Source organism: Aotus nancymaae, unplaced genomic scaffold (genome assembly GCF_030222135.1).
Source record: "Aotus nancymaae isolate 86718 unplaced genomic scaffold, 86718_ANA_hifiasm-v0.15.2.pri h1tg000040l, whole genome shotgun sequence".
Lineage (NCBI taxonomy): Eukaryota > Metazoa > Chordata > Mammalia > Primates > Aotidae > Aotus > Aotus nancymaae.
In genome coordinates this window covers 115,604,345-115,631,144 of record NW_026988454.1, presented here as the reverse complement: position 1 = coordinate 115,631,144, position 26,800 = coordinate 115,604,345, and the positions used below count along the sequence as shown (strand labels likewise).

At 38.0% G+C, this 26,800-nt stretch overlaps 1 protein-coding gene across 3 annotated transcripts in view; it reads right to left on the bottom strand.

The window, feature by feature from the left end:
- The window catches only part of RCAN2 (regulator of calcineurin 2), a 285,671-nt gene that overhangs the window by 247,147 nt on the left and 11,724 nt on the right, over positions 1 to 26,800 (bottom strand). For all 3 annotated transcript variants that reach the window (XM_012448794.2, XM_021676055.2, XM_012448795.3), the window contains exon 2: positions 8,301 to 8,527. In XM_012448794.2, the coding sequence (XP_012304217.1) occupies positions 8,301 to 8,525 (225 nt within the window). In that variant the 5' untranslated portion in view covers positions 8,526 to 8,527. The remainder of the gene's footprint in view (positions 1 to 8,300; positions 8,528 to 26,800) is intronic.

Sequence of the window (26,800 nt, the reverse complement as noted above, 5' to 3'; positions counted from 1 at the left end):
TTCCATGTTCATGGTTAAAAAGAATCAATATTATTAAAATGGCCATACTGCCCAAAGTAATTTGCAGATTCAACGCTATCCCCATCAAGCTACCAATGACCTTCTCCACAGAACTGGAAAAAACCACCTTAAACTTCATATGGAACCAAAAAAGAGCCTGCATAACCAAGTCAATTCTAAGCAAAAAGAACAAAGTGGGAGGCATCACACTACCGGACATCAAACTATACTACAAGGCTACAGTAATCAAAACAGCATGGTACTGGTACCAAAACAGAGACATAGACCAATGGAACAGAACAGAGGCCTCAGAGCCAACACAACATATCTACAACCATCCGATATTTGACAAACCTGATAAAAACAAGCAATGGGGAAAGGATTCCCTGTTTAATAAGTGGTGTTGGGAAAACTGGCTAGCCATATGCAGAAAGCAGAACCTGGACCCCTTCCTGACACCTTACACTAAAATTAACTTCAGATGGATTAAAGACTTAAACATAAGACCTAACACCATAAAAACACTAGAAGAAAACCTAGGCAAAACCATTCAGGACATAGGCGTAGGCAAGAACTTCATGACCAAAACACCAAAAGCATTGGCAACAAAAGCCAAAATAGACAAATGGGACCTAATCAAACTCTACAGCTTCTGCACGGCAAAAGAAACAGTCATTAGAGTGAATCAGCAACCAACAGAATGGGAAAAAATTTTTGCAGCCTACCCATCTGACAAAGGGCTGATATCCAGAATTTATAATGAACTAAAACAGATTTACAAGAAAAAAACAAACAAGCCCATTCAAAAGTGGGCAAAGGATATGAACAGATACTTTACAAAAGAAGACATACATGAGGCCAACAAGCATATGAAAAAATGCTCACCATCACTGGTCATTAGAGAAATGCAAATCAAAACTACATTGAGATACCATCTCACGCCAATTAAAATGGCGATCATTAAAAAATCTGGAGAAAACAGATGCTGGAGAGGATGTGGAGAAATAGGAATACTTTTACACTGTTGGTGGGAGTGTAAATTAGTTCAACCATTGTGGAAGACAGTGTGGCGATTCCTCAAGGACCTAGAAATAGATATTCCATTTGACCCAGCAATCCCATTACTGGGCATATATCCAAAGAATTACAAATCATTCTACTATAAGGACACATGCACACGAATGTTCATTGCAGCACTGGTTACAATAGCAAAGACCTGGAACCAACCCAAATGCCCATCGATGATAGACTGGACGGGGAAAATGTGGCACATATCCACCATGGAATATTATGCAGCCATCAAAAACAATGAGTTTGCGTCCTTTGTAGGGACATGGATGAACCTGGAAACCATCATTCTCAGCAAACTGACACAAGAACACAAAATCAAACACCGCATGTTCTCACTCATAGACGGGTGTTGAACAATGGGAACACATGGACACAGGGAGGGGCGCACTATACACTGGGGTCTGTTGGGGGGAGTGGGGGGGACAGTGGGGTGTGGGGAGTTGGGGAGAGATAGCATGGGGAAAAATGCCACATATAGGTGAAGAGGAGGAAGGCAGCAAATCACACTGCCATGTGTGTACCTATGCAATAATCTTGCATGTTCTTCACATGTACCCCAAAACCTAAAATGCAATTAAAAAAAAAAAAAAGAAAATAGAAAGCCCAGAAATAAATCCATGCATTTACAGTCAATTGATTTTCCACAAAGGTTCCAAGAACACACAATGAAGAAAAACAATCTCTTTAATAAGTGATGTTGGGACAACTGGTTATCCACATGCAGAAGAATGAATTCAGGACTTATCTCATGCCAAATGAAAAAATCAATTTAAAATGAAATAGACTTACATAAGACTTAAAACTGTAAAACCACTAGAAGAAAATGTATGAAAAGGACTTTTGACATTGGTCTGGGTAATGATTTTTTGAATATGACCCCAAAAGGACAGGCAACAAAAGCAAAAATAAATGAGATTACATTAAACTAAAAAACTTTTGCACAGTAAAGGAAACAATTAGTGAAGAAAATACTTGCAAAAACAGAAAATATTTGCAAATCTGGCAAGGAGTTAGTATCCAAAAATATATTAGGAACTCAAACAACTCAATAGCAAGAAAAGAAATAACCTGATTTAATAATGGGCAAAGGAGCTGAACTGATATTTCTCAAAAGAAGACATACAAATGACGAACAGTTATATTAAAAAGTGCTCCATATCACTAATCATCAGGGAAATGCAAATTAATACCACAATGACATATCACCTCGCACCTGTTAGTGTAGCTACCGTAAAAAAGGTAAAAGTGTTGGTGATGATGTCAGGAAAAGGAGACTATTACACACTGTTAGTGGGAATGTACATTGGTACAGCTACTATGGAAAAAAGTAGGGAGTTTCCTCCAAAAATTAAAAATAGAACCACCATTTGATCCAACAATCCCACTACTGGGTATATATTTAAATAAAATGAAATTGGTGTGTTGAAGAGATATCTGCTCTCCATCATTCATTGCAGTATTATTTATAATAGCCAAGATATGGACTCAACTTAAGTGGCCATCCATAGATGAATGGATAAAGAAAATGTGGTATATATGGAATACTAGTTAGCCTTAAGCAAGAAGGAAATCCTGTCTTCACATAACATGGATGAAAATGGAGAACAGTATGTTAAGTGAAATAAGCCAGGCACAGAAAGTCAAATATTGAATGATCTCACTTACATATGCAGTATAAAAATATCGGACACATAGAAACCAAGAGTAGAATGGTACTTACCAGGGGCTAGGGAGATGTTGAACAAAGGCTACAAAATTTAAACTAGACAGGAAGAATGAGTTCAAGAGACCTATTCTACAACATGGTGACATTAGTTAAAAACAATATATTGTATTTTTGAAAATCACTAAGAAGGTAGATTTTATAAATTCTCCCCACAAAAAAGTAATAAGTATGTGTGGTAATGTATACATTAATTAGCTCATGTTAGTCATTACATAATGCATACATATTTCAAAATATCATATTGTACACAATAATTATATATATAATTTTTGTTAGTCAATGAAAAATAAATTACTTAAAAATTGAGAAAATAGACATGAGCATCTTATGGGCAAAATACATTTAATTGCTTACTTTATGGCATTTCAGATTTCTGTGATGAATTCATTCTTTTATTTGAATATGGAATGTAGATTCATTTTTATGTTTTACAGATCTACAAACTACTGTCTGAAACGCTTGAAGAGTGACATGTTTGGCATTCTGAATTGGGAGATTTGGATATGTAATACAAGGCATAGGGCTCATATTGTGTAATGTCCCAACACTGTCTGAGGCAACCCCTAGTAATTAAAGGAAGGAATATTTCTACATAGAAATAGATGACTGGTCACAATACAAGTAGCTTCTTATCGGTTCAGGTCAGCTTTTAATGAAGTGATGTTTTGTCTTAAAATAGATAGTGAAAAAATGTCTCAATTTTCATATTTTCAGATTTCAGTACTACAGATAAGAGATTGTAGAACTGCAGTTGTAAAATTCAAAGTAAACATCAACATTCTCCTGCAAACCAGAGTGAGGGTAACTCTCACTCTAGTTTGGGGAATAAGTAAAAACCACAAATAATCAAATTTAGCTTTGAAAATCCTTTAGGATGCTCTCATAATGCCTGCAATGTTAGACTAGCTCAGCATTTTGTCAGCTGAATTCAAGAATAAGGAATTGGTTCAGATTTAGTGGATATGCTGAATGAAAAAATACATCTTTGAATATTAGCATCACTCAGCTACTTGCAATGCATTGCAATGATCTATTTACAAGACACACAAAGACTAAGAGAACAGTACAGCCAGGTCTCTCACCACATGCCCATTCTAGTAGAATATACTCTTTAATGGTTGGAAGAAATACCCCCTTATTTTTTTTAAAAAACTGTATGTTCATGTGTGATGTGTATATGTGTTAGGAAATGAATGTAGCTGAACATATGCTAAATGTCCCTTTGATTTGACATCACTGTCAGCATTTATTATGTTTATCATTTGTTTGCTTAATTTGAATAGATCTCTCTTGGTATATTATAAATTAAATTTCAGCCTATCTTGTTTACCTTTGCATTCCGAGAGCCAAATATCATACCTGCTTTCAATAAATATCTGTATATCAGGAGGGAGTACTGCGTAATGTTTAAGAGCATGAACTCTGCAGCCTGGCAGCCTAGATTTGAATCCTGCCTTGACCACTACGAGCTTAGACCATGGGCAAAGTCTACTCTCTAGTGTCCTCACCTGAAAAATGAGGATAATGATACTTATTATTACCAGTTTAGATGGACTAATTTATACTATAGTAACAAACCCCAAAATCCCAGTGGCCTGAACCAACAAAAATTCTTGTATGTTTTTCTTGTTGCATTACATGTCCATCATAGGTTAGCTAGGATTCTACCCTGTATCATCACTATCCTGTCTAAGCAAATGTCTAAGCAAACACTACTTGGCACAATGCCAGTTCCTCTAGCAGGGCAAAAGGAACATTCCTCAGGGTCCAATACTGGTAAATTAAATTCTTGGCCTAGAAGTGACACAAGTCACTCTGCTTACACATTGGGCAGAAACAGCACCCAGGAAGCAGAGATACAGAAAGATACTACCCTCATAGGGTTGGCATGACAAGTAAAGAACTCAATGTTTATAAAGCACTTGGGAAAGGACCTGGCACCTCGCTTTGTACTATACAGATATTTGCTGCTGCTATTATGATTATTAGTAAACAGAATAAATTCATATTTGGGGGGCCATTAGAAAGTCACCTTTCAGGTTTCTTTTTACTGAATTGAATTTGGCTAAACATTTCATAGTCATTGCTTCATTGTTCCCTTTAGCAAGCAGGGCATGCCAACGTCCTACCCAGCAGACCCTTATCCGTACTTAGCATAGACACAGACCAACTCAAAGGACAACCTTTCTAGCCTCACCTTCCTCAAAATGACTTCTGCAGCCCAGCTGGATCCCAAAAGATGAACCCAGGGGAGCGCTCTGAAGAGAAACGAACCCTAGTAACTTTCAGGTGTTGGATGCTGTGAAGATCACAGTTTAAAATGTGTTTCATACAAAAATATTTATATTTCAAGCTGTAGCACACAAACAGCAATCTGCATTTATTGGTTTCAGATGCCAATTTCCTCCAACTCCAGTTCTCCTTTGTGTTATATAAACAAATCTCAACCATCTGGACCACAACAAGCCTCAGTGAAGTATGTGCTCACTCATTGCAAAAGCGTCAAATCAAAATACAATCTCACAGAATTCTGCCTAACTGAAAATTGGAATGAACATTATGGACATCACAAAGCTGTTTTTTAAGATGTGCTTTAGGTGTCAGAACTTAGAATTTAAATAGGACAGCAGCAATGAGCATATCAGAATATTTATCACTTTGAACAGAACAAAGTGATAAAGAAATAAACAGATCCAGATCATATCCTGTGCTGTTACCTGTATTATAAGAAGTTCAATTTAGGTCCCCATAAATTTCCTCAAAAAGGAAGCGGTATCTCAGACATGTGGGAAAATAGAGAAGAGAATGCTGCAAAACTCATTTGTGATAGAAAGCAAAACATTTAATTCCCACCCAACTATGGAAGTTAAATATATACTTTATAATAATTGCAAGACAAAGGCTAAACTCAAATCCATCAATACCCAGACACAATGATTTCAGAATCAGGCTATGCTGAAAAAGAAAGGACTCTGCCAAAACAAATTATATATGAAACTACCTACCCTCCTAAACCTTGGAAATGAAGGCTAAGCATCATTTCTGATGTCTCCACCCCCTGCTATAATTCCAGGCTGCTGAATACATCTTCCCAAACTGAACATAAAAACAATTACCATGGCCAGCCTTGCCCATAGGCAAATACAAGGAGTGCTGAAAATGCTTCTTGCTTCTTCTCTCTCTGCCTAAAAATATCTCCCCACCAACTTAGCACAGTGCCTAAAATGTCCACCCTTTGGGAAAAATATCCATCATCAGACTTCATGGCTCAGATTCATGAAATCTAAACCTTGTGGAAAGAATATCCTGACAGAATGAAGTATAATACTTAATATCTTAAAATAAGTGATTTTATTAAAGTAGTTTTTAAAAAGGAGGTTAAAAGAAAGAAATATGAATTTCTGAGTTTGGAAGAGAAATATGGCAGTGAAAATGAGATGCCACAAGACTCCCCACTTTTTTTTCTGGAGTCCCAGGGATCATGTCTCTTGGCTGTCGTCAACTTATCTGGTATCTGATTATCTTGCTTTGTCACCCTTAAAACATATAGATATAACTAAATCAAAACTAAATCTGCATCAGATTATTTAGTATCCTAAACACTGTCCACAAAAGGAAGAGTTAAAGAAAAAAAAAAAATCTCACTGAGGGAGAAGACTTTCTGACTTAATAAGCTGAATTACATAGACTTTGGTCTAGTATAAAATTCACCTCCATTGCTGTAAAATTGTGATCTAAATCATTTGAAACTGAGTGCAATTCACTATATTCTTATTTATTTTGCCTCAATATTTTATCAAGGTCATCCTAAAACCGAATACTATTTTCCCAAACTGCTATGCACAAACATCATAGACACATTTGATGAGAATATTTTGTAATCGTTATTTGATCACAAATCAGAATATCAAAATACATGTGTGCAGACTCCCATGAACCACCCCCCACCAACAGCCCCTGTCCTTCTATGTCCTCAGTTCCGGTTCAGTTAATCAGCCATTCTTGAGCAGCACTGCTAAATGAGATGAGCACCTTCCTAGGTCTCATTGTTTCAATCTACTGGGAAGTATTTAATCAGGAAAGAATCAAAACCCCCACTAAATCTCTAAGGAAAATTCTTCTAATTGTGATATTTAGAGAAATGGATGATATGATGAGAATACATAGACTGTTGCTTTATAGTTTATGACAGGTATATTTCAGAGGAAATTACTTTCCCTGAGTTAATTATCATTAGTGATGATCTGGTTATAATCCAAGAACAAAATTTCCAGTTTCTTTCAAAGAAGAAATTGGCATATGCCACTTTCTTACTTTAAATAGTCCGATGATCATAGCACTGGAGGTTCTAATTATATATAATTCCTTGCATTTCAAGTTATTTTCAGCTCATAATTTCAACAGTACAACTCCAGAATGATATCATTATACAAATATCTTTAAATGGCTTAAAATAATTCCTAATCCTCTGGGATGGTTTCCCTGTGGCTATTAGGATTGTCTACAAAATCAATCATATCCATAAATCAGACTTTCAGTAATTGTGCCAGACACAGACTTCAGCAACGGACAGAAAAAGCTAAAGTTTGTGAAATAGCAATCATAAACCCTACTCTTATATCTCACACAGAGTCATATACTTTAGTTTAGAAAAAAAAGGCCCTTTATCCAAAAAATTTTGTCCATGTTTCAGTAGTATAATAGTGGCTTTTACAACAAAGTGTCTATATCCACAAGGGAAGGTTTAATCCATTTAGATACCCCACGTAAAGGTCAGAGAAATCTGAAATAAACTTTGGAAAGGTCTCCAAATGGAATATTTACTGTGATTGCCAAAAACATTTACACTAAATTAAGTCTGTTTCTTAAAATGGGAAGCTGGAAAATGTTAATACGTAGACAACCTCATTCCCCAATCATTTCAAATTGAGGAGTTACTACTGTCATTCAAATTCTTACAACACACACATAACAATACCACCATCGTATCAGTGAGCAAAGAAGGACTCAGATGTCAACCAACTTACTTTCTTTAATATCTACTATGAGACTTGGCTCACAGTTTGAGAAGCCTTTTTTAGAATATTCATCAAGCTGCAGGAAGGGTAGAGGTAAAACGGAGCTTGTACTCTTTTGAAAAAGGTAAATTATATTTATGGCAGAATAAGGGAAAGGAAACTTTTAGAAGGTTAATACACCTGCTTCCTAGCCTAAGAGGCATGTCCTACAATCCATATTAACACCACTTGTTTTGCTAGATAGACCTATGAGTCGCAGAAGACTCAGTTTGATTCAACATACTTTCAGCTACAATCCTGTCAGATGTATCTCTAAAGTTAGCTGATAATAGAACGGGCTTTTCTCATCCTGGTACACGTGCCTAAAATAGAACCAACTAAACATTTCCAAACACTTCAAAACATCAACCACAAATGAACAACAGGATTACTTTGAGATAATGCCACATCTCCGCATGTTTCAGGAACAGAAAAAGTCTTCTTACCTTGCTCTCTTCTCCTTCAAACACTGACTGGTGAACATTGCACGCAAACAACGAGTTGGGGAGGTCATTGAAGTCAGTGATTGCTTGAAAGGCTTCTTCTGCAAAACAGCGAGTGACAGCCCAGTCCCTGTCTATGCAGCAGAGTAAGAAAAGTCCTCCATCTTCAGGGATGTGTCCCTGCTGCCCTGGGCTCCTCATTCCGATGAAGTATGATTCTCCCCTCATTCCTAAGGATACAAAGACAAACGTGTTACTGTAGAATAAACTCCTTAAAACTCAGTTTTCAGGTCACAGTTTTGGATTGTCTGGGGCAGAACAGTGGAGTATGATTAGGAGGAGAGGCAGGGGATATCGGATGGGAGAAGATCTGTAAGTTCACATGGTTCCCTTGATCCCTGAATCAATTTCCAGCACAGCTCTGCTCTGGGGCAAGAACCCAGTCAGTACTACATTTTTTTAAAAGAAACAAACAGGTATAGGAAATGGAAATCACCACCACCACTACTACTAATGTTTATCAATGTATTGAGTTCCAGGCACTATTCTAAATGATTTATATACGTTTAGAACATCAATTGCATATATTAACTACCCTATTTAATCTCCAAAATAGTCTATAAGGTTGATACCAATAGTGGCCCCATCTAACAGATGGGAAAACAGAGGAACAAAGCAATTGAGTAACTTTTACAAGACCACTGACAAAATGGCAGGGCTAGGATTCAAACGCAGAGAATTCGGCCTAGAGCTCACTCTCCCATACCACAGGAATGAACCAGTTCAAAATAAGTAGAAGCTTCTATTTAAGGAAGTATAATCTACATCAGCCCTGAATCCTGATCATAACTCTTAACATATAATAGTTAATCCACAGTAAGATTAAATATCCCCCCCAAACACACACACAGATATTTCCTCTTCTGACTGAGATAATTACTTCAAGTCATATGTGAACCAGGTTCAGGTCTTAAAAAAATCAGTGCTATCTTGGCCAATCCATGGTCTATAGGTTCCCTCCCCTCAGAGCCCCATGAGGCTTTCCAGTATTGATTTCACCTAGCTGTGTTCCACCCTTCTATTAGTTTCTCATCCCTTACATTTGCAGTTTGCCTAACTGCAGAGTTTTTCCATTTTTTAATATTGGTACATAATTTAGTGGATTATTAGGTCAGTATTCCCATATAGTCCAAGGATGGTACCTACTTTCTTCTTGTGTACCTTTTTTCATGCCTGTGATACTATTCTGCTCAAAGCTCAATAAATAAGAGGCTTAGAAAGTGAAATAACTTGCCCATGGTTATGCAAGTAAGACTGACTGAAAATTATGACATGGCTACTGAATCATCTTCAGAAAGCTCCATGTTCTTCAATCCCATCATCACAGATGCTCAGAGCAAAGGACAGAAAGGTAGGCACCACTAAACATCATTCTGTTCTCATGAAGTTTAGTTAGATACAAGTTCTAGATCCCCAGATAAAATCTCAGTTTCTGCTTATATCTCTCTTGAACTCTGAAATAAACCCTTGAACCTCAGTGTTGAGGTTATGTTTTTCATTTTCATTTTTTCCTAGAAAAGCCCCAATGAGAGTTGGTAAGCAGCATTTGCTGGAAATAATGCATTACATATTATAAAATCTTAAGCCCAGATGAGGTAGGAGCCAAAGATTAAATAGTTTGAGGTAATATCTCTAAAATCAAATCACCAATATTGTGATAAATAAAAATTTCTATATAAAATATAATACAATTCTTATATTCCAAAGTTCTTCAAACTCCAATTTGCGCAACATTTTCTGTATATAAATCAAGAAAATACTTATTTTAAAATAAAAATATAGTACATGTTTTATTAAATAATTTAAAATATATGAATATTTTTAACTAGAAGGAAAAACATGTAATAATATTAATATAGAGGGAATTCAACTGCTAGACATCTTCAATAAAACATACCTGTATTTTCTTTCATATTTATTTATACTGCTGCTCGAGTATTTTAGCGTAAAATACCTAATGACCATCATTTATTAGGGTATCAATTCTTTTAATAGTAAAAATATTTACTAAAAGCATCATCAGAACAGTATTATTTTCATTAATAGTTTACAGGAAAACTTTTTTTGTTATTATTATCTTTAGATGGAGTTTTGCTTGTCACCCAGACTGGAGCCCAGTAGCACAATCTTGCCCACTGCAACCTCTGCCTCCTAGGTTCAAGTGATTCTCCTGCCTCAGCTTCCCGAGTAGCTGGGATTACAGGTGTGTGCCACCATGCCCCACTAGCTTTTGTATTTTTAGTAGGCACAGGGTTTCACCATGTTGGCCAGCTGGTCTCAAACTCCTGACCTTAGGTGATCCACCACCTCAGCCTCCCAAAGTGCTATGATTACAGGCATGAGCCACCACACCCAGCCAGGAAAATAAAGTCATAATCATTCAGTAGCATAAAAATAGATACTGTGTCAATTCTGATTTCATCTTTAATCTCATCCCTCTTATTTAAAATATTTTAAGGGAATTAAAATCATAAAACATTCTTAGATGTGTTGTAAGAAAAACACATATTTTTCCAAAAAATAACCTAAAATCCATTGCCGAACAAATTAATTAAATAGACAAATTTTAAGCTTCACTCAGGACTCATTTTAATCTACTCAAATAACCTTAATTTATGGCCTAAGCTTTAACAATATTATCTTCATAAGACTTTATTTTAAGTTTATTACTTTCAGTACAGATTTAAAGGATGAATGCATTTTTGGCAAACAACCTACTTTATTTACATGGAGAAATACTTTAGAAGTCAGAGCTTTGAACAAAGAAATTCTAATTTCTCTTTCTAGTTTCATTACTAACTTACCCCATAATTTGGAGAAGCCACGTGATCATTCTGAAACTCAGTTTATCCTTATAAAACAACAACAACAACAACAACAAAAACATTGACCTGCCTCCTTCTGCAGAGTAGGGGGAGTCAGGGTAATGAAACAGGAACAAAAGACATGATCAAAATCAGTATTAACCACTACATAAAAGAATATGTAATATGAAACATTGTGAAAACACATCATTGTGATAATTTGAGAGCAAGGCAATTATGCTTTAGTATTGCCCAAATAAACAGAAAGGGAAACCCTAAAGATTAAGAGAACTCCACAGTAAGGAAGTATAAAGGTCCCACAGCCTGAGTTAACTGGTTTGTCTTTTCTTCCTGTTTTTTCACTTTTTTAGAGAGGGTCTCATGCTGTTGCCCAAGCTGAAGTGCAGTAGCATAATCATAACACGCTGCAACCTCCAACTCCTGGGTTCAAGTGATCCTCCCACCTCAGCCTCATGAGTGGCTGGGACTATAGGCACACACCACCTTGCCTGGCTAATTTTTTTTTTATTTTTTGTAGAGATGGGGTCTTGCTATGTTGCCCAGACTGGTCTCCAACTCCTGGCCTCAAGTAGTCCTTCCATTTCAGCCTCCCAAAGTACTGGGATTACAGGTGTGAACCACTGTGCCCAGCCTGGTTTGTCTTTTTTAATTAATTTCAAACTCTTAACCATTGTAAGAAACCTTTGAGGCAACCATTGTCCACTAAGATTGACATGTGTTGTCCTTATTTCTAAATTTGAGGTTGGCCATCTAAAGGAGAAGAGCTTCCTTCAGCTCAGAGGCCATTTTCCAGGAGGAATTCCCAACCTCACCCAAGATAGGATGAACGTGGTGTTCTTCATTAGGGCTCCCTGAGCACCCTGCACAGCCTTCTCTCATGAAATCGTTCTCCAACGCAATTACTGCTGTAATTACTGCTTTACTGGTCTGTTTCTCAACCCAGATTGGTATTTCTTGAGAGCAGAGGCTGGGTTGTCTTCATTCCTGTATCTACAGGCAAATATAGAAAGCCCTCAAAATAATGTTTGGCTGAATTAATGAATTATATAAGAAAGAGTCATTTTTTGGAAATAACAGACCAGCAAGTAGGTTATAATGGCCAACTTGAAATGTATACACTAATAATATACTATTTCAAATGTCTACACTAGTAATGAAAACAATCCTCTCATTTAAATGTAAGGTTTGATTTCTAAAATGTAATTTTACAAATGAAAGATAGCAAGCATCACTCAAATATATCAAGACTCAAAGGATTCCTCTAGCTAAAATATAATAATCTGTGGAGAATAGTAAAAATAATATTTATGTTTTTAATTATATGAGTTAACTGAAGAAAAACTGGAAAATTCAAAAAGCTATAAAGAAAATAAAAGTAAACCATAATCTTACTATCCAGAGAAAACTCCTGCTAACATTTTGGTATATTTCATTCCAGTGCTTTTTTTACATGTAAAATTTTTAAACAAAATGGGGATCCTGCTGTTTAGTATACTCCTTTCCTGCCACACTGATATAATCAAGAGCAGTTCCCTGTGTGATTATCTATTCTTCAAAAACATTAATTGCCACATTGTATCCTAGTATATGGATCTGTCATAATTTAATCACTCTTCTGTTGTTTGACATTTGGAAAGCAAAAGTTTCCATCACCATATGAATGTGGAAAAGAAAAACCACCATCCACTACTAAAATATAAATCTTCCCATGGGAGAATTTCAAAACTTCTTTAGATACAGAGAAGAGACATCTTTATGAAATACTGGAAAGAGCCCTAAGGGAATGCCTCCATGATAGTCTCAAGCTGTAAATAGGGGCTATGGCTTTCTTAACAGCAGAATTGGAGAAAGAACATGGCTTTGTCTACCTTGCAGATTCACATGAAAGTCTTTTGAAGGCACCCTTCCACCAATAACATGTGAATAAAAGCTATTTATTACTATTTTTAGGCTTATCAGGAGCAAGCCAATGGCAGAGGAAATTGGCACTGCATCATCTTTTACTGTCAAGTGTGTAAATGAGTTTCAAACCTCCAGTGTATGCCCATGAGGGTAACTAACGCCCATATCATTACAATGAGAAACAAGCATCTGTGCAGCCTGAATATTTGGTATGAGTTTGGATGGAGACCCCGTTAGGAGGGAAAGATATTTGTTAGGCAAAATAAATTAAATAAATCAAAAAACAAACAACTTTTCTCCCTCTCTGCAAAAAACATCACCAACAACAAGAAGACAGTTTATTTAAATGTTACAAAGTTAATGGCAATGAAGACATAGACAATTACATTTGACTTATTTTAGCAGAGAAGAACGCCTAGAGAAAGGAGGATTTGTGACTATCTGATTATTTCACAAACATGTGAAAATAATTTTCATCCAAGATTTTCAAATAACCTGATAGCACTTATTAATTATACAATAAAGGACCTAAAGTGAATACAATATGTTTCCTACCCTAAAGACTAGCCACCTGAAACATAAAGATATCTGTTCAGCATCTATTACACAGAAGGAGCCACTGAATAAATGTTTGTTGTATGAATAAGTGAAAAAATTCCCTCTCCCCCAATAAACTTTGATGTTAGAGACATTACTGGCTTTCTACATGAGGAATTAATCTTTCCAAAAGATTAATTTTCTCTCTAATTTCATTCCTGACAAATATTTATATGTATGATTAACCCAAGGGAAGAGACCTTTAGAAGACATCTGGTTCTGCTGGATATCATTATTGTCACAGAGTTATCAACGTGCATGAGATTCAGATTTCAAAAATTCAACTCATCTGCTTTTAAAATTAAGAACAGAAATATAAAAATTTTGCAATAAGGGCAACAAATAAAAAAAAATTGCCTTGATTCCATGCCAGCTAAGGAGAATAAATAAGAAAATAGAATAAATAGAAATGATTAATGAATAATTCATCCTGACAGCAAGTTCAGTTTTGATTGAAAAACGAGTAAGAGTTATGGGAGATTTGTTAGTTTGGAAAACTTAAAGATAACAATGTCAGCTTAAATATTAACGAAAAAAACTGGGAGTACAATGTGGCATTAATAAGTAATAGAAAAGATATGCCTGTAGTTATTTTTCAGTTGAATGTAAGGTTAAATGAGCCCAGTTCGGAATTTTAGAGAATAGAAACCTAAAGTTTTACAGTGTTTCCAATCCCTTCAGCTCTAAAACCAAATGATTCTTTGATAATACCTGGGACAAAATGAGCTCATTAAAAGAAAATATTTATATGAATAATAAGAATAATAAATTTACAATTAAATTATATCCTCAGCATTCTTTTTCGGTCTGGCCTTATAAGTGAGATCTTTTTGATTTTCCCTCTTGGTGTTGTTATAATATCTAGATCCTCCTAGGGATAAGACAGGCCTTTTGCTCATTTTTGTCCATCTTACAGAGAGATTGAAGTATAATATTAGTAACAACAAACCAAGCCAGCCATCCTGAGATACAAAGGAGAGACATGATATTCTTAGACTGTGCTCCATAGAAACCCATTAGAGCTCTTTCTGCAATATAATGGAACCTATTTAATTCAGCTGCAGAATTTCACACCTGCTGAGCTATGTGAACCTCATGCTATTCTTGATATCATTTGGGATCAGTCTTGAAAGAATCAGGAACATGCAGTTTCCAACTCATAGTTTTCAAAGGAAATCATCCACATTCCTCATTTATGGCTTTCTTCAGAACACTTTCTGAAGAAAGGTGCCACTTTCTGGAGCCACTGTTCCACCTTAAGCTCCCAACTGGAAATAATTTAATTAATTCAATTCCCTGTGGAAGTAGCAGTTTATGAATTTTTATGAAGTGTTAAAAAAAAAAAAAAAGCAAGTTGTTTCCATCATGTCCTTTTGAACTGGATGTGTACACCTGTAGGGTTTTAATGCCCATGGTCTCAGAAGATTTGCAGATCCTGTATACTCTTTCAACAAAAAGGAGAGGAAGACCCTCAAATTTCCCCAAGGTCAGATGGGACAAGAAAATAGGGCATTTAGTATTCCATTCCCACAAACCTAACATCATCATCAATAAAATGTGTTTCAAACAGATTTGCTGCAGAAGTACAGGGTCAGAGGAAATACCATCTTTTATGAGAGTGAGAAAATTGTTCTTAGAGACAGAATAATCTGCATCTACAAAGAATGACCCACAGTGAATTATAGATTTGTTAAACAAAACAAGCAATATTGGAGCACTCACACAAAGCAAAATAGTTTTGGACGTTGTATTAGTCAAGGTCCCAGCAGGAAACAGATAGCATGTTCAAACTGGATAATTCGAAAAGAGTATAACAAAGGGACTATTTACAGGCATGGTCAGGGTATAGGAAAACCACAACAGAGAGTACAAAACCCTGGTCTGGCACTCTCCATATATGTGAAGAGGTAAGAGGAGGGGAGGGGTTTCCAGAACCTGGAGATATTCTAGAGGGAACAGAGGGCTGTGTGGAGATGGCTCCTGATAGATCTTCCACTGTGGGATGTGGTCAATCCACAGTAGCACCACAAAGAGAGTGCCGGAAAGATAAATATCCCCACCTTGCTCTCCTTCTCTGATCTCTTCCTGGTACCTCCCATTGGTCAAACCCAGCTGGAAACCAGAGTGCAAGGGGGCCGTGGAGGTGGAGCACACAGGTCAGGCTCTGGGGCGCAGGGTGACTGCACAAGGAAAAGGGTGGAGAGAGGCTCTCTGGGATCAAGTGAAGATGACAAGCACAGTCTTCATAAACAGGCAGTAGTCTAGAAATTTACAGGTTAATTTCAACAGCACTTTAAGTTTTAAAAGTGTAAAGCTGAGTCATTTGTAAATTGATGGTTCAAACCAGGGCTTATGTAATACAAGTGAAGATTCACCATCTCTGACTGCATTTTTCTTAGAAATGAAAGAGTGAACAGGGAATGAGTGGCTCTGTATATAGCAGAGAATGCCTGCACCACTGGGGAAGATGTGTTCGGAGGCCCCACCTGGAGACAGAAGACCATCCTCTCATGATTGCTTAGAAGAAGGCTTAAAGAAAGCCCAAAGCCTCTGGAAGTGCGAAGCAATTTTATGCAAAATAACTTTGCACAGGAGGGCGACACTTCAAAAGTGAGCAGCAAAGCAGGAGAACGTTGCTATGGTAGCCAAAGTAAGATTTATCGTGTCATCTTTCACCTTTGGCTTTCAGATGGGGCATGGAGCGCTGGAGAGAAACAGAGTGAAAAGGAAAGAAAGCAGGGAGTGAGAGATACTGCAGCTTTGAGAAAAATCCAGCCAAGAAGGGTCTGAGTTATTCAGAAAAGAAAAGATGGACTAGAAGGCTGCCTGGGGAGTGGAAAGGTGGACAGGACTCATTAGAAGTCCAAGGAGGCAGGTCACACTCCCTTCGACAACATTAGCAGGTAATGAGCCTGAAAGTAAGTCCTTTCAACACAAAGAGGAAAGGCAAGGGGAAGAAAAATCCCTGTCTCAGTACCCAGCAGACAGTATGGTATTTTTTCCCACAATATAGCTAAATGTTTATGTTATTTCCACATTAAAAATCTTCCAAAACTCTCCAGGACCTATCAAATAAAATAAAAAATTCTTCAGCCCAGCAAACCAGGACAGCCACAAGATGACAGACGTCCTATCTAGACTTATCAACTGCCTCATCAACGCTGAAAAAAATCGCAAGTCTCAGCATCAAGTTCCAGCCCAGTCCATTAACAATAGCAGCAGGAGTGGCAACAATCATTGAGTGCCTACTTTGTTCCAAGGGCTTTATCTGTTTCAAACTTATAAATATTAATAGCTGCATAGCGGTGGCCAACTTCCTCAAGCTTTTCTTAAGGTTTTCTATTGCTACCCCCCCATTCCCACCCATCAACATTCCACTCATCTTCAGTCACATCTGGGATCACTGCCTTCATACCCCACCCTGAGCCCAGCCTGCATTAGAGGCGAGTCCTGTCACTGACTGCTATTGTCCTGCATTGGCACCTCTGGGCACTTGGAAGGTAACTTCTGACATTTCTTGAATTGAATAGAATTCAAAGAGCTCTGAATTTGAGTTTCACCTGTCCAACTTACTGGCTGTGTGACCTTGGACAAATCACTTAATCTCTGTGTTGTTTCCTCATCTGTATATGTGTCTTTTTTTTTTTTTTGGAGACAAAGTCTCGCTCTGTTGCCAAGCTGGAGTGCAGTGGCATGATCTTGGCTCAGGTTCAAGCCATTCTCCTGCCTCAGCCTCCCAAGTAGCTAGGATTACAGCTGTGTGCCACCACACCCAGCTAATTTTTATATTTTTAGAAGAGATAGGGTTTCACCACGTTGGCCAGGATGGTCTTGATCTCCTGACCTCGTGATCCGCCCACCGAGTACATGCCTTTTATAGTGCTGTTTTGAAGACTGAATAACTAATGCACATAAGGCACTTAGAACAATGACTGGGGCACATCATGAGTGTTCAGTAAGTGTTAACTATTATAAGTATTAACCATCTTAAGTTCTCAACAGAGCAACTTTCTGTCTCATATGGCACAGAAGCTCTTCGAGTCATGGGTCTTTTTACATATAGAGAAGGATAAGTGGTTACATGTGAACTCTGAAGTTGGTCTTGTCAGGTCCAAATTTTGGCACTGATGCTTTCTAGCTGTGTGATCTTGGACATGTTACCGAACATATCTGGGCACTGTATGCAATGTGGGAACTACGGTAGTACCTACTTCATTGAGTCATTCTTTGGATTCAATGTTACACACCTTACCATTCTTCTCTCTCTCACCTACTCCAAAATCCCAAAATTTCTGGTGGGTACTCTATTTCTCAGCTATTCAGAAGAGATTGTGCTTCCACCGCAAAGAAGGAAAGAACTCTAAAGTCAGACAGACCCAGACTGAAATCCCAGCTCCTCAGCATTTGTGATTATCAATTAGGAGAAGCTGGGCTGACAGTAGTGGCTGGCCTTGGAGTCTGAGTCTGAATACTCTTTCTACAACAATTTTACTTTGGGATTTTGTGCAAGTTAGGTCTGCTCACTAAGCCTCAGTTTCCACGGCTATAAATTGGGACTACTGAGAGGTCCAAATGAGACAATCCTAGAAAAGAATTTAGCCCAGGGCCCAGCAGTTATAATAACTCATGAAATATTAGCATTTGCTACAATTGCTTACACATGTTAATCTAACTGCCATTTGCACTTTTAACTATTTAATCTGTCCTCCCATAATTGTTTTACTTTCCAAGAATGGCAACATTTGTGTTAGGCCCAGAGTTTGACTTGACTTTAGGATAAGAATATGGACCACTGTTCTTGGCCTGGCGCAGTAGCTCACACCTGTAATAACAGCACTTTCGGAGGCCAAGGTGGGTGGATCACCTGAGGTCAGAAGTTGGAGACCAGCCTGACCAACATGGCAAAACCCTGTCTCTACTAAAAATACAAAAATTAGCCAGGCATGGTAGCATGCGCCTGTAATCCCAGCTATTCAGGAGGCTGAGGCAGAAGAATCGCTGGAACCTGGTGGGGCAGAGGCTAAGTGAGCCAAGATTGTGCCACTGCACTCCAGCCTGGATGACAGAGCAAGACTCCATCTCAAAAAAAAAAAAAAAAAAAAAAAAAGAATATGGACCACTGTTCTAAACCTTTTAGATTTTCAGCTCGTCTTCAACCAAAGTGGGACCTGAAGTACTTAGCTTCCTAATACAAATTCCCTTCTTCAATCTTATAGTCTGACTTATCCTTCTCTTTCCTTTAATCACCATTTTCCAACATAGATAAAAATGTTATCAGGGCTTACCAGAGAGAGGCTCCAAGGTACTTCACAGTGAGGTCCAACCCCACCACAGCCGTACCAACGCCAGCAAAGCAGCCCCCATCCTGGGAGGGCTGCCCAGCTCCTCCTTTCTGTCTTCCCGTCTGCACATGTGTTGTTATTTACAAAATTTGGCAAAGCAAACCCATTTATTGACGTTTTTACATCTCCTTCCATATGTTGAGCATTCTTGCTTCTTCCTAGAATGGCTGGCACCCAGCATGGCTCCTGATCCGCCGTGCTGGCGAGACAAATGGAAGGTAATACCCCCAGACTCCTTCTCTCCCCTGTCTTCTCTCTCCCTGCTTTTCTCTCTTTATCTTCACTTCTCTCTCTGTTTCTCTCTCTCGGTACTAATAGATGTCCCAGAGCCTTGCTCACCTTTAATCAGCATTTTCTCAACTTGAGTGATTTCCCGAATCACTGTGAGGATGAGAATCTCACAGATTTTCATTGTCTCCAGCTGTGTTAAATCCAGACAGCTGAGTGTTTTCATCCTCTCTTAACTTTCCTTGTTAGCACAATTTGCTTTTGATCTGAAAGTAAGTCACTGCTCCCACCTGCTTCAGGTCACTTTTAAAACCTTTCCCTTATCTCATTTCCTGGGCTAAAGATTATTTCCTTCTCTTTTAACAATAAACCATTACCTATATATCACCAATATCTTCCTTTTCTCATTTTTCCTATTTGTTAAAACTGGTTTTATTATTTTCCTTCTGCCAAACAGAACTATTGTATCACCAATAAAATCTCAGAATTATAACAGACTAGAGTCTTCCATTACCATCAGTAACTAAATGTGAATAACAGCAGCATATGAATAACACATCAATGGCAGAGCTAGTCCAGTGACGCTCAGCTGGTTTATGACCTCAGTAGTATTTTCATAGAGAAAACCATACATTACCCAAAACTAACTTGGGATTTCTTTAACCTGATAATTGTTAGATAAATCAATGACATATTTTTGACTGTGGATAAGGAAAAGACTGCTGGTTATCATTCAGGTCTAAATAATATCCATGGATATTAAACCATTTTCCTCTGCAATTTTACTCTTTAAGGGCACTCTTTATATAAAATCTTAGGGAAGAAATGAGGATACATTTATAAAACAGAGATAGTCTTTTAACTTTTGAATCTTATGTATAAACTCACATAGTTCTCTTTAAAATAAGGTATTGAGAAGCTACTCCATAAAAACTATCCTCTCACACCTGTAATCCCAGCACTTTGGGAGGCCGAGGCGGGTGGATCATGAGGTCAAGAGATCGAGACCATCCTGGTCAACATGGTGAAACCCCGTCTCTACTAAAAATACAAAAAATTAGCTGGGCACAGTGGTGCATGCCTGTAATCCCAGCTACTCAGGGGGCTGAGGCAGGAGAGTTGCCTGAACCCAGGAGGTGGAGGTTGCGGTGAGCCGAGATCACGCCATTGCACTCCAGCCTGGGTAACAAGAGCGAAACACCGTCTCAAAAAAAAAAAAAAAAAAAAAAAAACTATCCTGATTCCTCTTAGATGATTCAGAGTTGGACAGAAGGACTCTGAGTGGGTGGTGGAGGAGAGGCACTGTGATTATGCAGGGACACCCAGGGCCAGTACGGAGGTGGACATCAGAAAAAGAGATGAATAGGCAGAGCTCCGGAGACTCAAAGGGGAAAGGGATTTAGCTGGAGAGAGAATCAGGAAGTGCTTCAGGAACAGCCAGAATTGGAGAATAGGTAACAGGAATGCAGCAGACATTTAGAGAAAGGATAGTGGGAGGTAGTTGTGGGGTAGGGAGAACATTCCAGGCTGAGGAAAAATGTTGAGCAAATATATAGAGAAGGAAAAGCTTACAGCATATTAGGAGAACTACAGGAGTCCAGACTGATACATGGGTGGGAGGAGGCAGGGGGAGGCCATATTGCCATGTACATTTCATGACATAAAATCTGTTTCTAGCTCAGTAGGTAAAGGGCAGGGATGAGGAATATTATTGAAGCAGCAGAGTGCCATTAATATAATAAACTTATATTAACAAAATTCCCTAGCAGCTCAGTTAAGAGTTGGAGAAAGGCATATGAATAGAAGACCAACAAAGCAGCCATCAACACGTTTCTGCAAGTAGTGAGTGATGATAGGTCTGGAAAGGAAGAGACAGGTAAGGGTGGAGAAGAGGGAGAATTAGGAAGAAACCTCCTCACAAAAGCATAATGAGTGGTTTTGGGGAAAGGAGGAAATCCTCTGGCATCACTGCTGTGTGAAAGTTAGGGAAGCTGAAGACTAAGTAATAACTTTGATCTCCAGATTGGAGTTCCACAGCCTTCAAAGGTGCAGTTCCAAATAGGAGGAGGAAAAGATAAATTGAACAGAATTAGGGGATCTGTAGCTGGGAAAGAAACATAAGCAGCAGGTGGCACAGAAGAATCATATACCAATGCCCTGCTGTACTCCAAAGGGAAAATCAAGGCTTATTTTTCTCTAGGTGAACACTGTCTTACTGATTTAATACACACATTATTTTTTTTCTAAATCAGGAAGTTGCTCCAGGCACCTTTGTGGATTTCCAAATATTTGTTGAAGTATTTTGTGATATTGTTCAATTTTTAAGAAATACTGAATTAAAATGAGTTTCCTATTTTTTTTGTATAAGAATATCCCAGAAGCTCTGAAGATGTTTCCTCTTTGTCTAGATAAATATCTGGAAGCCCTTTATTTCACTTTAGTTTATGTTAAAGCAATATTCAGAAAATGCTCAGAAAGCCCTGACAAGCATCTGTGTCATCCATTTTTTGAGTAATCTCAAAACCTGCCTGAGAATATAGAGCTGCTCTTAGGTTTAGCATTCCAGCCCCCAGCCCCCACTGCCCCCTTGCACTTAATATCATTGTGCCCAAACCAACCTTGTTTTAAATATTTCTTTCACCTCTGCTTTAGTCCATGTCCTGACAAAGAAGGGCCCCATTTGCCATGGGATGAACACAGTTTGGGCCCACATTTCATCTCTAGAACCCAGCAGCACACATCTTAGAGGGAAGCTGATGACCAGCTGTTGATTCCTGGTCACTTGGAAATAAGGTTGGAGGTAAGGTCCTTCTGCACATGACTCAGGACTCTCTCTCAGGGTTCTATGACTACTGGTTAGGGAGGAGAGAAATCCTCTAACAGCTGCATCTTGCCTTCCTCTACTTCTACAGCAGAAGCCATTGATGTTTTCAAGAAATGCCCACTTGAGAAAGCTTCTGGTAGGTGAAAGTCATGCTCTCTAGGCTGACTAATTTATTGGCCATACAAAGCAGCAATTCCATTTTTAAATTTCAGGTAGGCAGTGAATTGTTATGGCCATTGCAAGGCAGGGAGAGGGGAGGTATGTTCTTATGTGGAAAGGAGATGTGAGCAGGCTGCGAGGAGATGAACTGCTCCACCCTCTTCTCTAATATCACGACACTCGAAGGGAAGCGAAGAAGGATTTTCCAAGGCTTCAATTCTCTCCAAACAAGCAGAAAAGCTGTAACTCCAACATTCTTTAGCTATTTCAAGTTGAAATTATTTCTCTATTATAACTTCTCTCCCCGCCTCAGCCCCCACCCTGCCACACAAGGTGGTTTCTGTATTAAGTTAAGCAGAGCAGTTGAAATGCTGTACTCTCCAGCATCTGATGGTGATTGCTGCTTCCACTCTCATGGAGCACAGAATGGATGGCTACTTGACTCTATGATCTAATACTGGAAGCCAAGAGTTATGTTTATTCATTCAAGAAACAATTATGGAGGGTCTACCATGCTTTTGATAAACAAAACAAAGCAAAATGAACAACCATGATCCCTGTCCTCACAGCTTTCAGAGTCAAATGGGGATGTCATGAATCACCTAAAATGGGTCTTCTTTCTCTTTTCCAGTGTTCATCTAACAGATGTTCTCATGAACTCCTTTTTAAAATCTGAAGCCAAAGATGACACATGCAGGTAGACTAAAAAGTGGGTGATGCTCTAAATAATAATAATGCCTTTCATCTATTGTCACCTAAGCTATTATGCCATCTGGCCCTCCACAATCCTTATGAGATAACAGGGCAGTTATTATAAGCCCCATTTTACAGAGTAGAAAACTGAGGCTCAGTTGCTCAACATCTTATAGCTAGAACAGCAGAATCAGAACTAGAAGGAAGATCCCCAGAATCTTGATGTGTCCATCCTACTAGGCCAAAATAATGAAGGCAATATTTTTTGGTAAATTGGCATGCATGAAGTAAAACAAATAATCCATAGAGTTATGAAGCATTATTTTTATGGTTAGGTTAAAAAAAAATCCAGTGAATATTAATAATGTAATTAGAATGCTATCAACAGTTGTCCAATCTATCCAAAAATTTCAGTAATACTTCATGAGTACTTGTTACATGCAAGATGCTTAGTCATGAAGGACATAGCGGTGAGTAACAAAACATGGTGCCAGCCCTCTTAGATCTAATCCTGAAGGTGGACGGTTCTCTGTATCATGCTGTGATATTGTGATATAAAAAGAAACATATATTTTGGTCTTTGTCCAAGGTTCCTGGCTCACAGCTCCTGAAACCCTTATAATTTCCTAAGTGATTAGAGTGATAGGAGCAATAGGAGTATCTTTTGTTAAAATATTTTGTCTTTTGTTCTGGGTTTTTGAAACAGCTCACAGCAATTACAGAGAAAGGAAGATGAACATGTCTTCTCTTATTCATTGCAAGCCCCTTTCAGTCAGGGATGTTTGGAAAGCCTCTCGACAACCACAAGATGAGGGGTTGATTTCCAGGTGGAGCCAGCCACGTGATTAAAGCATTAAAACTTTCAGTCCCCCAACCTTGACCTCTAAGAAAGAGAAAGGAACTGAAGGTTGAGTTGATCACCAATGGTCAATCATGTAATTAATCACACCTGAATGATGAATCCTCCAACAAAAACATAAAAGAACAGAGTTTGGATCACTTTCAGGTTGCTGAATACATCCATGGGCTAGAAAGGTGGCACATCTCAACTGCAGGGGGACAGAAGCTCCTGCACTTAGGGCCCTTCTGAACCTCACCCTATGTAACTCTTTATCTGGCTGTTCATCTATGTCCTTTAGAATCCTCCCCTTCTTCTCCAACTCTGGTATTTAATGATATATGGATTCTGTTGGTTCCCAATAGCTTATTTACTAGACATAAAAAGTGAAAAACAGAAAATCAAGGGTGAAACATTTGAGTTGATCCATTTTTAGGATAAAATTATTGGTGAGCTCTTCAAAGCTCAATTTATTAAAAATGATAAAATTGGGTCTAACATTTTCGGGTAACATAAAAGCTAGAATCAAATTGCATAAAAACCACAGATGCTGAATGCTAATGCCTGGCTTTGAATTCCAGCTGTGCTCTTATCAGCTGTGGGGCCTTGGCAAGCTATTTAAACTCTTTGTGCCTCAGTTTCCTCATCTGTCAAATGTGGATGGAGATATTTTGAGGATCAAATATCATGTTAAAGGTTTAAAATAATACCTTGCACAAAATAAGTTCTAGATAAGTGTTGCCTATTAATACAAATATGAATAGGCAACTGAAAAGAGATTTATCAGACAATACACTCAGAGTTGTAACAAAGTATAAAAATAATGTTAAGTTACCAATTCCTACGAAAATCACTGCCATCCTTTTCTCCCCTCTATCAGCTGGAGACCTGGCTGGGATGTTGGACACATCCATCTTGCAATCTCATCTCTAGGGTGGAAGCGCCCTTGCAGAAGGCAGGATAATTAAAAGCAAACTCAGAGAAAGGAATAGAAAAGCTCCTACCATAACAGCTAACTCTAAGTATATGGAAATGTCTGATCAGCTGGTGTTTCAAGCTAAAGGATGTCCTGAAAAGCTACCAAATAGTTCTATCATTAAAGATAACAAAAGTAAAAATTCCCATAGTCTTTGACTAAGAATAGCTCTGCATTGAAAGATAAGCATTAAAATAATAATAATAACTACCATTAGTCATCTTCATGAAACAGTCTAAGGATGCTATGATGATTTGCTGCAAGACTAGAATATACAAAGAATGAAAGAACTGGCAGCAACTCCAGTGATCATTTTTGCCCAATACTTTAATGATGTAAACTAGAAAACTGAGGCCAAAAGGTTGCTAAGGGAAAACCCAATCTCTCACAAAAAAAATCACAGCCCATCTAGGACAAAAGCCCAGCTCTTTGAATTCCCCACTCTGTGTACCCAGTGATAAGCTCTCTGTATCATGCAGGCTGTTGGGGAATAATAATAATGATAGTGATAGTGATATAATAACAAAAAACACCTATAGCACATTTCTATACATTTTATTAAAATAGAAAATCTTTATTGAAGTTGTAAATAACCGGAGAACAGGATAGTATGCACAGACAAAAAAGGTCCCCTCTTTTACAGTATAGCCCTAGGCTACCCAAGATAGGCACTGCTCTTAGGCTAGGCTTTCCTTCCCAGCTTTCTCCTCCTTCACTCATAAGTCCCATCACATGCCTGTATGCTATACAATGAGCTTCTCCTTCCTTTTTATCAGAACTCACTGTTCTCCGTTCTAGTGCTCCAAAGTCTTACTGGAAATTAGTCATAAGCAATATCAAAGTGCTAAGGATAAATATGCCATCAGATACTGCCTCCTCTCTCCATGTCTGCATTTAACAGGGACTTGCCTTTTCATTACTCAAAAGTAACTCATGTAGTCATTTTGGACAGACTGAGATATCTTTTAAGCAGAAACTTTTAAAATTCCAGTACATTGTCATTATCTTCTCTGCTTAGGTGAGGCTGGTACTACTTCCTAGCCCAAATTCACAAATCTTTATGATGGTGATAAGGAAATGATTATAAACAATGGGTGATGTGCATACACAACTGTGAGTTATCAGAATTAGGAGAAAGGGCAACAAAGAATCTACAAGCACCTTGATTGACAGGGCCAATTGAAGGTGCATTAGAGAACCACAGTAATGGAGCGTTTCACCTGCTGTCAGATCTTTACTGTCCCAGATCATGTTTACAGGTTCAAAGGAAGTGTTAATGCTTTATCCCTCAAGAAAGACTTAGAGTGAGCAGGCCAGACCCCTGATGGGTGTGGAATCTTTTTTTTTTTTTCATCAAAGATGTTCATTAGGTATTGCAGAATAATTCAATATGCTTAATTTTGAAAAATTGAGTACAGAGCACTTTTTTTAAGGAAAAAAATTTATATTGCCTCCCTTCCCAATTTTGACTTGCATGGCTTTTATTGCAATGATATTTAAATGTATGGAAACATAAAACTTAATTCTTATAGTTTCAGTCCTCCAAAACCATCAAATGCCAACTAAATGTTTTAACCAAATACTAACAAAATTGTAACACCAATTCCAACTCAGTTCAAATGAACATTTACTTAATATTCAGATGATGATGTTTTGCTAAAAGTAACCTTCCATATTCATTATGACTATGATACTGAAAACTTCAACACAAGTGTCTTGGAGTTCAAAATGCTCCCATTACCTGCTGTGCAGTAGGGCCTGTCTCACATTTCTTTATCCACAGCAAAACTAAACATACTGGACCAATGTGCCATGCAGTCATATAGCCTTCCCATAAGCTGACAGCTGCTAAAATAGCACTGGACCAACTGGAGTACAAATAAAAAACACAAATTCAGGCACAAAAACCAACCAGCAGTATTATTCATTATAAAGTGAGCCCTACAAATGCCTTTACAAATCCCACTTTGACAAGGAATGGTGAACTGTGGCGACAAAGAGATTGTTGGTGAGTATGGGCTTCCCACTTACTACCAACATAACCATAGGAGAATAACTC